Source organism: Rhagoletis pomonella, unplaced genomic scaffold (assembly GCF_013731165.1).
Source record: "Rhagoletis pomonella isolate Grant_MI unplaced genomic scaffold, Rhpom_1.0 Rhpom_scaffold_00012, whole genome shotgun sequence".
NCBI classification, from domain to species: Eukaryota; Metazoa; Arthropoda; class Insecta; order Diptera; family Tephritidae; genus Rhagoletis; species Rhagoletis pomonella.
In genome coordinates, this window is record NW_023458566.1 from 24664539 (window position 1) to 24678085 (window position 13547).

General features: G+C 36.2%; 2 protein-coding genes across 2 annotated transcripts in view; one reads left to right on the plus strand and one right to left on the minus strand.

Moving 5' to 3' along the window:
- LOC118748172 (polyhomeotic-proximal chromatin protein) overlaps positions 1-13547 on the minus strand; it is a 428336-nt gene that overhangs the window by 372386 nt on the left and 42403 nt on the right. The window lies entirely within an intron of this gene.
- Positions 4391-6956, plus strand: LOC118748175. Its single transcript, XM_036482535.1, has one exon. The coding sequence runs from the start codon at positions 4426-4428 to the stop codon at positions 6361-6363; it is 1938 nt and encodes a 645-aa protein (XP_036338428.1). The 5' UTR covers positions 4391-4425; the 3' UTR covers positions 6364-6956.

Genomic DNA, 13547 nt, shown 5'->3' on the forward strand with positions numbered 1-13547 from the left:
ACTTGAAACGCAATGAATATTCATAAAATACAAAATTTAAAACGTTGTGTGTTTTGAACTTGAAATAGAATACACAATTCTACTGTACTCTCTTTGGCTTGAAATTAGAATCGACTCATGCAGAGGCCTAATAGGAACTTATAACTTTTTTACCATCTGCAAAACTGGCGAAGTGGCAACCATCTATAGAAGGCAGAAATCAGCTGACACGGAAAAATCTAAATTCCGCAGTTTTCTGCGCTACGGGCTACAACTGCAGAAAAATGAAAACTCATTTACATGGCGCTTTGGTAAGACAGATCGTGTCAGCTGACACGGGTTTACGTACCGGTAGGTTTACGTTCTTGACTAATTTCAGCTTTACCAAGGGTATGCTATCAACGCGCCTAACAATATGCAACTTGTCGTTACATGGCCCCCATTCTGTGAGATTTTGCAGATTACATACTGCATCTTTTGCTTTTGTACTTTTTTTTTGTACTGCTTTTCATTTAAAGAAGTTTGGCGATGGAAACTTAGTTCGATCGATAACAGAAACCACATAAATAAAGTTTTCAAAGCTTGCAAAAAGTTCACAAAAACTAATCAAACTTCAACAAAAGTTTCACCAAAATCTCGAGTCTTTAATTAGGTTACTTAGAATCAGTTAAAAGTCGCTAGAAGTTACCGTTGCATTTTTAGATTTTGTTTTGCCACAAGTGTTTAGCATTTTCTTCCATATAACGCTTCAAAATTTATTTTTATGTATATGGAAGCAAATGCGCAACACCTTCCACAACAAAAGTTCGAAATGATCAATGGTAATTTTTAACGACTTGAACTTTGCACTTTATTATACTAAAATTGCCTACATACTTCCAAATCTTATAAAGATTCTGAATAAAAAGTTTGAAATTTTGGGGAACATTTTGTGAAGTTTAATTAGTTTTTGTGAACTTTTGAAACTGTTATTTATGTGGTTTCTGTTATAGATCGAACTAAATTTTATTATTATTATTATTCTATTAAAAATGAATAAATAAACATAAGTTGCCAAAGTTTGAATTTTGCTGCTATTATTTTGCTCACAGCTATTTATGTATGTGTATGTATGTATGTACATATAGTCACAGAAAATACATGTTTCTTTGCTTTCTTCCCAATGGTTAAGCTAACGGATGCCAAACTTGCTATCATTACCATCGCTAATCACGACGTGATGATGATGGCGATGGCGATGAGGATACTCATTCATTTGAATTTATGTAAATGCGAAGTTTCTTTGTGGTTGCAGGGCAGTCACAAATTCGCCTTACACCGCGTTGCAACGATACGTTTCGTTTCATTACGAGGCATAGCTGAGCAAGACTATTTATCCAAATATTTGAGGCCAATGAGCCGCTGTAGCATAACGTAGTACCTAGGTACTGAGGTCTAACAAGTATACAATCTTTTGAGTCGGCTACCAATCTTGGAAACGTTCATACCTATAAGACGTATCACTATCGCAGACTGATATACCGTCGCCAAGCTGGATTTAGATTCTCTGTTTTGTGTTATTTTCGGAGTAGCAAAATAGGTCAAACAGGGACAAAATATACGCAAGATCATCCCGCCTTTGATGTATCCTGCAGTTCCACATCCAAAACGATGGGTTCGACAACAACCGCACTGACTTATGCTGAAGAAGTGAACGCGCCAAATGATCAAAGTAACTTACTCGTGTCCCTCAGGGATGGCAATTCGGCAACGCAGTCGTCGGCGTTTATTTCTGCTGATTTTGAGGTTAAGTGCAAAATGCATCGAAAAGAGAGTAACTGCAAAAAGGCGGAAACTAAAACGAGTGTCACGCGGTTTCCTCTTCGGTCCAATGCACATGAGGAGTCTCAGCTTTTTCCAATATCTTTTGTAAAATCCGATAGCGGCATATCGCCAAGGGCGCCATTAGAAAAATCCGAAGTCATGGGGCACAACCATTATGGACTTGCTCTTTATATGCGAAATATCGAGGAATTTAGTTTTCATGACGATCAGAAGAAATCTTATGAGGTAAAAAATCTATCTTCGATTCCGCTAATATCAAACGAACTGAAATGTTTAAATCAAATCAGTTGCCAAAATAGATTTCCTACTTCGCAGATTAAAAACAGCACAAAATTTCCTTCGAAGTCTAACTTGTTTCATCCAACACCATCTGAATATCAATGCAAAGTTGGAGGAGAATTTAATTTACAAAAACCAATCGGAGTAAACTCGGAAAAATTTCCAATAACCCAGATAGACAGAGCAAGATCTGAAACGAGCTATGGTGATAAACTTGTTTTTCCAATGAAAACAGACTTACTTTTCAAAATACGCGCAGTACCAGCGAGCGGAGAAGAAAATAACACTTTGTCATCAACAATGACGCAATCTAACAGCTTTATGCATGCAAATTTAAATGGGGAGAAATTGGTGGAAATATATACCGAAAAACAAACAAATCTCGAAAACTGTGAACATGACCGAAAAGTTCAAAAGCAAATTATGTATGTACATAAACGCTCGTACAATGACGATGTATTGGCAACAGAAGCATCTAAAAATACCCACGTTTCGGGGCAGCCAAAAAGATGCGGCGAGCGAACACACATCGACAAGCAGATTCAAAATTCAAGATCAGCATCGGAAACACAATGCTCTCACGAAAATATGAATGATTTAGTAGATGAAAATTATCATCTACAACAACAACAACAACAAAATAAAGGGAAACAAGTTAACAGAACAAACTCAAATTTAAATAGAATTAAAACACCCTCACCTTCACCTCCACCAGAGGCACGATCAACAATAGCTGCGCCAGAAAAAAAGAGCGCAAAAATAACAGTACAGACGGAAGAGCAAAATTTCGACGACGACGCATCCAACCCTCAAACAAGTAGAACTAATAACCTCTCCGATATTAATTTCGAACATGGGCAACAGCCATGGTCGGCATACCTCACCGAATCAGAAGTGCGCGATCCGTCTTCGCAGGAGGATCTGTTAGTAGATGGCCGGGTTGTATGTGAATCGAATATCGCGCGTATCAATATAGAACCAATTCCACCTCCCGCTGCCGAATCGCTTTCTACGAATGAAGCAACATCCACATCTAGTAACTACCAGCTGACGCCACTGAGTTGCCCGATACAAACGCAAAGCGCAACCACCACTCAGACAACCACAGCCACGCAGCATGTGCAAAACGATTGCCAAAATTTTCTCAATCTCAAATCTCAAAGAGTTTCGCCGAATGATAAAAGTGACGTTTCTGCCGCCAGCAGTGATCCGTCGTTAGATGGTATTGGGGCCAAAACATCAACTGAATCACGACGGGCAGGGGAATTCGATGATTTCGTCAGAGGGGGGGACATTGCAATGACCATAACGAAAGTTGAAGAGCAGAAAGAAGAAGATAATATTAATGCTTCATTGTCCTACTTGGATGACAATAAAAACTCATTTGTCGACGAGGGATCACTTGCGGAAATGAAGTTCGAAATGAACAGTGCTAAAAGTGCGTCAAACGCCACGCTGCGATCGTTGGGTAGTAGTACTCAGGTTAAAAACGAGCAAATACAGGCTGCTGCAGCGAGTGGCAGCAGTGTTTTGTCTGCCGCCAAAGATGTTTCGAAGTTGGCGAATTTCGGAAAGGCTCGTCGGGAAAGTGCGTCATTGTCGCGTTCTGAGTCCAGCGCATCTATCGACCTAAGGGATTCGGTGCTGCCAACGAGGACGTTGCTACGCCGACAGAGGCGAATGCATTCACAATATTCGCAAGATAAGCAGGAAGATCCAATCGAGCGGTTAAATCGACTGCGAGCGCGAATATCGGGGGCTTTGAACGAAGTAAAGGGTGTGCTAAAGCACTACAGTACCGATGAGGGTGGTGAAACGGATCAGCCTCTATGCGAACCGAATGATTCTTCAACATCACTGGATTCGCATAAACTTACAACCGACCAAACAACTGTAAAGGATGAAGGTCCAGTGAGTTTTCGCTTCGTCAAAAAAATTCGACGCCGAAGCGTGTTCAATGAAGGGGAAACCTGTGAATTAAAGGAAGACATAAAATGCGAAACAATAGAAGCAAACCAGACTAATGATTGTGAATATAATTGTCATGTGCCAAGTGAAGAAATAAATTTAGAAAAAGGCGGAATAAAGGATCACGATAATATTACTTCGATTCCTGTGATTGAAAACGGAAATAAATCACAAGAAATTGAAAATTTGGCTTTAGAAAGTTCTGCGAAACTTTCAATGACTTCAAATGAAAACACATCCGAGAAATTTCAAGGATGTATTGAAGATAATATTTTGGAATCCGCTAAGCCCAACCTGAAACCTGTTGCGGGAGATAATACAGTTATTGACGTTGCTGAAGTAGAAACTAAAAGCTGCAACACTAAAGATGCTTCAATGGAAATTCAGTCAAAAGCAACTGAACCACATATTCCGAATATATCGGCAAACGAAACAAAAAGGCCAAAAAAAAGGCTTATACTAAAACCAAAACAGAACGCTCGCCGTGCCTCTATCGCCGCAACTGAAGGTTCGCAAATTGACCCACCGGTCAATATAGCCATTCCCCTTGCAATTAAAACACAAAGGCGGCCTTCGGATTCCGAAGCCATAGTAAAAAGAAAAATTCACATTTCAGAATCAGTCGGCAATGCACCAATAAAAAATAACGGAACAGTTGTGAAAGAGAAACGACCGCCCGTGAAAAAAAAATCAACAACATCAAAGGTGGATATAAATCAGCATAATGATCGTACTAAAAATGCTGCTACAACGACACTTTTAAAAAGCAGCGCAATAACTACGGTGGTGAACACTGCGGCTACGCAGGCAACAATTAAAACCGAAGTGCCAATAGCGTCAGATTTGTTGTTGTCAACACAATTAACAACTGCAAGCGCAATTGGTGATGCAGAGTTGGACAGTGGCGATAAGTTAGACAAAACGAAATCCGAGGTAAAGCAGGCATTATCAATAGCGACAAATGCTTGGCGGTCATCAACGAAGTTGAGTGATGAGAACGGTGAAATGGTGGCAGCAGCGATGGCAGCGATGGCAAGTCAGTTGCAGGCTGGCGAGGCAAGCAGTCACACAATAAACGCAGAAAAGCAACCGTTAAGCAAAGCAAAAGAAATAACGTTTTCTACAGAAAAGGCAAATGATCAATGCATTAGCGAGGATCAGTCAGCTTTAACATTAGCAGACGTTTCGCAGAAACCCATTGATCTGGAATTCCAACCAACCAGTCAAGGAGTTAATGCAGATCCTGGGCAGTTGATCAGTTGCTCTGAAGCATCAAATAGCGCTGCAACTTTGGCAGGTACAGAAAAAGTCAGCTCCACTACACATTTGGATACATCAGCCTCTGTTAACGGCAACACGTTGTGTCCTGTACAAACATTAACAGTTTCAAGTAGGCGCGATTGTCCTGAAGAACAGAATATTAAAGAGATTTTAAACCATAATTCGATAAAGCCAATCGCGGAAGTCGACGGAGGTGATAAAATGCCAGAGCAGCAGGTCACTCCAACGCCCGTAAAGCCGGTGCAAATTTTTGCAGAAAACGATGCGGGTAAAATTAGTTTTTCAAAAAAGAAAATCACAATTAAAAGAATAATACGGAAAAGCTCCATAGATAACGCCACTGAAAATAAGACATCCAACAAAACCGCGGCCATAGAAACTAAAAAAGACGAAGATAATCACAGACTTCAGCTTTCAAGTAATTTGGTAGCGGAAAAATCCGAAAAAAACGAAGAAGAAAATATTCTTGATGACGAAATGAAGACTGTCGAAGAACGTCCCATTGAATCGGCCATCGTTTTAACCGAACCTAAAGAGCCACGCAAAATTAAAAAGAAAGTAATCATCAAACGTCAACAGCGCAAACTCTCCGTTGGAGAGACTTCTTCATTCTTCAAAGAACCTGATCAGCCAGATGCCATACCAGCTGCTACCGAAACTTTAGAGAGAGCAATAGCTTACGTAACAGACGATGAAGACGATAGCACAGGGCAAGCAGTGGAACCCGTCCAGCCAATCAAATCCTGTATGAAACAACGAGAATACCAAGTGGGCGATTGGGTAATGTATGGAGAGCGCTTCCGCAAGACACAAATACGCTGGAAGAAAGGCCAGATTATTGAACGAATCACAAGCATATCCTATAAAATCAAGATCGACGACAAAGAAATTTCGGCACACATCAGTTACATCAAGAAGTACACTGGCCGTAGGGTAAATTTCGGCGGTAAAGAGTATCTGGAAATCGACTATGAGCAGATAGCGGAAGAAGAGCGGCGTGCTCGAACGTATAGTATATGGAATATGGTCTGATATGGCCATGCGGCTATGGAAAGCGTTTGGGCGGATAAGTATGTACGTTACAATCCGTTTTGTATATATGTATTATTTTAGTTTGGGAAAGGGCATCAAAGACAGACAGATACAGTATGGAAAATTGGTTTTCTGATCTCGACTTCTCTCAACCATCACAGCTTACGAAGTAGATTAATCTATCTGTATGTCTTTAACTAGATATTTATTTATTTGTTTATTTTTTTGTAATTCTGTAAATATTGTTGATCTTATTTACGCGTAGCCTGTAGATTAGGTTTGGCTTGTTCATTATGTATATCCTGTTTCTACATACATATAAGCAATTCTTCAATGTAAATACATACTTACATATACATATAGTACCGTGTATTATTTAAGCTTTCCCATGAAATATGCTTTGTACATACATACATACATAAATAACCATGGCATACATACATACATACATATGCAGCGGATGCAGATGCAATTAATGTACAATTGATTTATTAAACATTATCGGCTTCATTGTGAGATAACATTAGCCATTCAAACACACAATCCATGTAAATAATGAAGTCTGAATTCATGTAAATAAAATATATTTTAAACAAAAAACGCCTTAGCATTTTGCTTATCTATTGTCAATCAGAGTTAACATTTAGCGGTTGTCTATAAACACTTAGATATCTATAATAAGAGCATTCCATTTTTTAGTATATAATATGTGCATACATACAGTCAGTCAATAAAGTTTAGGTACGGCGAATTTCTTACAATATGGGCAACTATTTTTTAAATATTTTTTTTTTTCGCTAATTTTTTATAAAAATATGGTTAGTTCTACAACCAAAACCTCAAAATTCAAAGTTCCAAACCTTGTGCAAAATTAAAGAAAATTCTGCAAAATTTCATTCATTTTAGCAGATTCAATTTTAGTATAATAAAGTGCAAGTATGAGGAAGCTAGGACTTACCATTGATTTTTGGGGAATTTTTTTGTTGAAGCTGTCGCACATTTTTTCCATATAAAAAATTTATCAAACATTATTTTATATGGAGAAAATGAGCGACACCTTCAACAAAAAAATTGCTATAAATCAATGATAAGTCCCAGCTACCTCAAACTTGCACTTTGTTATACTAAAATTGAATGGGCTAAAAAACTGCATACTCAACTTTTTTCTATAGAGCGTAAATAAGAAGTGCAATATTTGAATGAAATTTTGCAAAATTTTCTTTAATTTTGCACAAGGTTTGGAACTCTAATTTTTTGGTTTTTTGTTGTAGAATTAACCATATTTTTATAAAAAAATTATCGAAAAATAAAATATTAAAAAAACAGTTGCCCGTATTGTAAAAAATTCGCTGTACCTAAACTTTATTGACTGACTGTATGTATGTATCGTACAGCAGATATTACATTTTCATAATTTTGGCTCATTTTAATGTAAGCAAAATATGTACATACATATGTACATATTTATATATATTTAAAAACATACATTGAAAAGTCTATTTGCTCTGAAATGCTTGATCTCACTAAATCGCGTACGAAGAGAGCGAGGAATGCGACGATTGCTAGAAATTGTTCGGTGAATGAAATCCCATGAATACAAACGAATGTAATATATGAATATACATATACACATTGTCATTTTGATAAAACAACTTATCTCGAGTTAGGACATTTTCTTTTTAAAGCAATATGTCGTTAGGTTCGCAAACAATATTTTATTGATAAATTAAACCATAGTCATAGTTTTATATGCCCTTTTAATAAAAGCTTATTTAATAAAAATGTATAGCTCTTAAAGGGAACTTATTCTTTTTTTTTATCCAAAGTCAAACTTTATAAAATCACTTAAGTTGTTTTATCAAAATACCACAGATATATGTATGTATAGCGTGAGCCCGCTGACCATGGCCCAAAACAAGATTATATTTGGCGGCTACCAAACTGGCATGGCCACACGTTCACTGAATGGTGGCAGGCGGGCGGCAATAAGGCGACAAAGTGTGTCAGCGAGTCGACGATTACGCGAAGCATTGAAGAGCTAGGATGACGGTCACAGGCGTCAAACCGGCGCAAGTGGTCAAGTTCGAAATTCCTTCGAGACTATAAATATTTTCACTCTTACAATGCTGATCACACACCCTCAATTTTGTGAGACAATTAATCGTACGAGAGTATACACCGAAATGTTTGAACAATTTCACCCCACTGAGACAATAAGTAATTCATGTACATATGGGGCAAATCTAAAAAACAGGTAACCTGGGTGTTATTTAGCTTTATATTCACTGTTTGAAACTAGATCAAGCTGGTTGCTTTTGGTTATAGCTTATTGACGTATAATTGACGCCTAAAAAAAAAAATTTGGATCAATTTGCTGCATAACTTTACAATTACAGGTGTTTAAATTGAAAAAATAACAAAAACGTGAATTTTTTATGTAATTTTTAAGAGGGGCAAAATTAATTATGTCATAACATTTGAAGCACGCCATATTTACCATACCATATAGTAGGTAAGAAAAGTGTGCATTAAACAAGTCATTTTTAGCAAAAAAAAAAAAACGACTTCAAAAAAATGATCGGATCTAAACCAGATTAGTATGGGACACTACCTTTCCGATGCAAAAAGAATTATCGAAATCGGTTGACGTGGTCCAAAGTTATGCGGCAACATACATAAAAAAAAAAAATATTCCGACGAACTGATAACCTCTTCCTTTTTTGAAAGTCGGTTAAAAATAACGAAATGGCAAGTAACTCAAAGTCTGTAGCTCCACATTTCACAATTTTCAAAATTTTCGGTTTATCGCGTATAGTTTTTGAAGCATTTAATTTTAAGAACTTTTTCAGTATGTATTGTGTTCTACAAACAATTGCGAACGATCTGATACCTGAGCAAGAGCTGTGCTTTCAGAATAAACCAACTTTTAAAGATAAAATATTCTGCGATCTTGAGCGTAATTTCTATTCCAAAAATATCTTAATTGAAGGCACATTTGTAAAATACGTCGAAACGATCTAAATATTTTTATAACTACTAGTCCTTATAACGTTGCATATATGTACCTGTAAAATGCTTCAAAAAAATGTTCTCTAGAAGTGTGAAAAAACCCCGATTTAGTACTTTTAATTATGCTCCTTCTTGTAGTCAGAATATTTCGAGCGTGGTATCAAATCAAATTTTTTTCGACAAAGGTTCTGTTAGTTGATCTTACTTAATTAGAGCCTTCTAAATTCAATGGCGTCCCCAGTTTTGCCCGATTGTCTCAACTTTTGGAGATAGCGGTACTTGCTTAAATTTGAACTATTTTATAAAAAAAACTCCCTCAGTTTGGAAGATATTTTACTAAAATTTTGCACAGGCTTGTATTTCAATGTTTCCTTCACCATCTCATAAAATCATCGGCTCACTCTAACATCTAGCTCCCATACAACTGATTGTCCAGAGACGTTGTTTTGCCTCCTCCAGTGAAGCAGGTAAAAATTTAGTGTAGGTTCACTTTAACATATAGCACGCATACAATTTATTATTGAGATATGGAATTAGAGTTATAGCGCAAAAATACATATCTAAGCTGTACGTTAAAGTGCACCCATTTCGATAATTTCAAGGAATAATTAAGGTTATGTTAAAAAACCCGTTATGTACAAAATTTTAGTAAAATAACTTCAAAACTGAGGAAGTTATTTATAAAATAGTTAACATTTCATTAAATTTTCAAATAGCGGTATCTCGAAAACCGGAGCCAATCTGGTAAAACGGGGCATGTCATTGAATTTAGAACGTCCCAATTAAGTGAGTTAAACTTTCAAAATCTTTGCTCAAAATTTACAACTTGAACAACGTAGTAATTTAAACCCAGCTTATTCTTTTGTTTTCTATTTCATGGTTTATTCCCCGTCTAACGTTTGAAGCACTTGATGAAAATGAATTACACGTAGATATGTATATTAATCGATTTATTAAGAGAATACGAATAAAATGATATACTATGTATAAAACGTAGGTGTACTCACAAATTTAAAAATTAATTTTTTTCTTTGGAGAGTGTACCTATTTATTAGATTTGCCCATATCTTTGATCGTATGGAACAGTAGCTTATGTCGGCAAGCTGGCTTTAGTATAATGCGGCATTCGCAGCATACGACCGCGAAGGACTCACTGGCGCCCAGCCGTTGAAGAACTTTTGGCAAATAAACGTGGAGAAATAGTTCCGTTACTAAATAGCAAGTCAATATTTTTATTAAGTCTCATTAAAAAATTCCTTGTCGTTTAAAGAATTATACTAAATCCAGCTTGCCGACATAAGCTACTATTCGATACGAACACAGATATGTACGTACAGACGCACAATGCGTAGTTTACTTAGAAATGTATTAGCTGCAGAATAAAACAAAACTCAGGTTCTGATTTCTGCTCTTTATATTTTATTTTATTTTAATTTTATTTTTTTATTTTTTTTTAATACATTTATACATATTAGTTTCACCTGTATGTAAAAATGTCCATCTTTTCAATTAGATTTCACAGAAAGATTTTGAGTATGCAGTTTTGTAGCCCATTTAATTTAAGTATAATAAAGAGACGATTTCTAATTCTGTTAAAACATTTGTTTTTGGCAACGTTATAAACATGCACACACCGGCATATTTCGATATGAGAATGGGTTTGTTTGTTACAAAAAACAAGTGGCGCATTCTAGTCAAGAAAAATCGTCAAATAAAAAACAAAATAAAGTGCAATGATTTTTTAATTCAACTATGTATTTGTTCTAGAGAAATGCGTCGCATTGTGAGTACAATCGTATATACATACATACATATGGGCGTTTCCAGCGGAAAGTCTACCGCGAAAAAATAAAAATAAATGTCCCATATTTAACATATTTATGTGCCAATTTGGCTGCTTTTTATAGTATACTAGCAGACCCGGCGAACTTCGTCCCGCCCAAAATAAGTTTTTTATTGAAAAATTTGGTCGAACGTTTTCACCAACAAATTCACGTTCACGTTTGGTTTTGTGGTCGTCAGAAGGCATATACTCCATTGCCGTATTAAGTAACCCAATGAAAGCGTTATCGGAAGATGTTCTCGCGGCAACAATGTTCCGGTTCGATGGTGAATCGTCCTTGATTCTGTGTAGTACAGTTGGTGGCAATTTCAAAATGGGGGAGTATCATTGGTCCACAGATAATCCAATATACATAGACTTATTTCAGACGAAATACCTTATTTGTACGAATTTATAAAGAAAGTCTTTCTTTAGTTGCCGTAAAGCAAGGACCGCAAAGGTATCTACTGGTGGTTCTTTTAATGGTGGTGTCTCCGAATGACTTTACGTTAAGATTTTTACCAATAAATCGATTCCAGCTACCTTGCAGCTTTTTTTGCAATATTAGTATTGCCCCTATCTTTACCAATATATGTATATGACGAATATGAGCCAAATCGGATAATAGATACGATTTTTAGTAATAACCCGACTACAGCGCCTCCTCGCGTTTTAAGTTGTGAACCCAGCGACTCACTCAAACACATAAAGAAATTTCATCAAAATCGTTTCGTTTGTTTAGAAGGAGTTCACTCACAAACACACGTCCCTATAAACATTTTGGCGAACGTTCGAAAAGTACCTTCGATATCAAATGTGCATATCGAACTGAGAACGAACTCATAACCAACCTTGGTTTTCCAACGTTCAGAGTAAATTTGAAATACACTCGAAATGGGTTCGAAAAAAAATTAAAACCATAGTAACAAGAGAGGAAGTGAAATCCAGCTCATTCTCGAAGGAAAATATAAGACAATCGCTCTCTCACAATAAAATTTCAATTCGATAATGGGCTTGATTTCGAATTCATAACGAAGGGAAAATACATTGGATAACGAAGGTGCCGTTTTGCTGGAGAATGCCTTATTTCTCGAATCGAATACTAACCTATTGCACATTCGTTATCGAAGGTAAGACTCGAAAAAAAGATTGGTTTTCCAATCATTTTCGAATTGCTAACCAAGCCCAATGTTTATTGGGGTATCGAAGAATTATATATGTGTTTACAGATACATATGTAGGTAAAAGGTTTCAGTATGTTTGGAAGGCCCCACGCCCCCCTTTTCCAATAAACCCCACTTTTATCCATGAGTACCCATAAGATTGATTTCAAAAAACTCCATACCAACTTCCAGGAATCTACCACAAATACATCCAAAGATATACGGTATGAAAAATTCGATTTGTATGGGAGATGCCACATTCCCTTGATACACTGAGGGAAAAATGTCGACCTAAAAATTAGAACAAACACTCTCGATTTAAGTATATGGAATCTAAATGTTTCATTCTTGAAATAAGAATTTCGTACTCAAATTAAATATGATGCTTCTTTATTATGAGTTTAAGTATTTTAAGAAACATTATAAAGAAAAAGGTTGGGTTAGTTATCACAACCATTCATACTTCGACTTAGAATGCTAGATGTCTGTATATAAAAAATACGCTTGAAAAAAGTTATGTTAAGTTTGCACGATTTTAATTCCAGTATTTGGTCCCCAAAAATATCATACTTAATATAAGATTTGTGTTCTCTATTTTAGTATTTTCAAACTTAGGACTGGTTTTCACTATGTCATATTTTGGCGACATATTTTTATTTTATCTATACCTTTACCGATAATATTATGGGCCAAAAGCTGACAGATAGCCGATTTAGCACCGCTTGTACACGACTAAAGAACTATCCTGAACGAAATAAATCGATAAACCGCTTTTTAATCCCAATCGAAAGACTGAGTACAAAAAACTTGATTCCTTCTCCGAGTGTATATCGAAATTATTATATCCTTGAAAAGTCTGCAGTAGGTGAGTAGGTGTCCAAATTAAAAAAAAAACAAAAAAAAAATCGGTACAGCCGTTCGCGAGATCACCTCTTATAAAAAGGACTGCTCTTTATATAATTAGTATAGATAATAAGTAAACATAGATAAATAGCCAATATCCGCATGCTTTGCGGCGCCTTAAAACACCTTTAGAACTATAAAACAATCATTCCATTCCATTCTATGTAAGTATATGTATCTATAATATGTTTACCGAATTTAAAGCAAAACAGACCATAAATAAGATTTTTTTCGTTCCGGAAAAAAAGTAAATTTCACATACAAAATTTCATGAAAATCGGACCTGC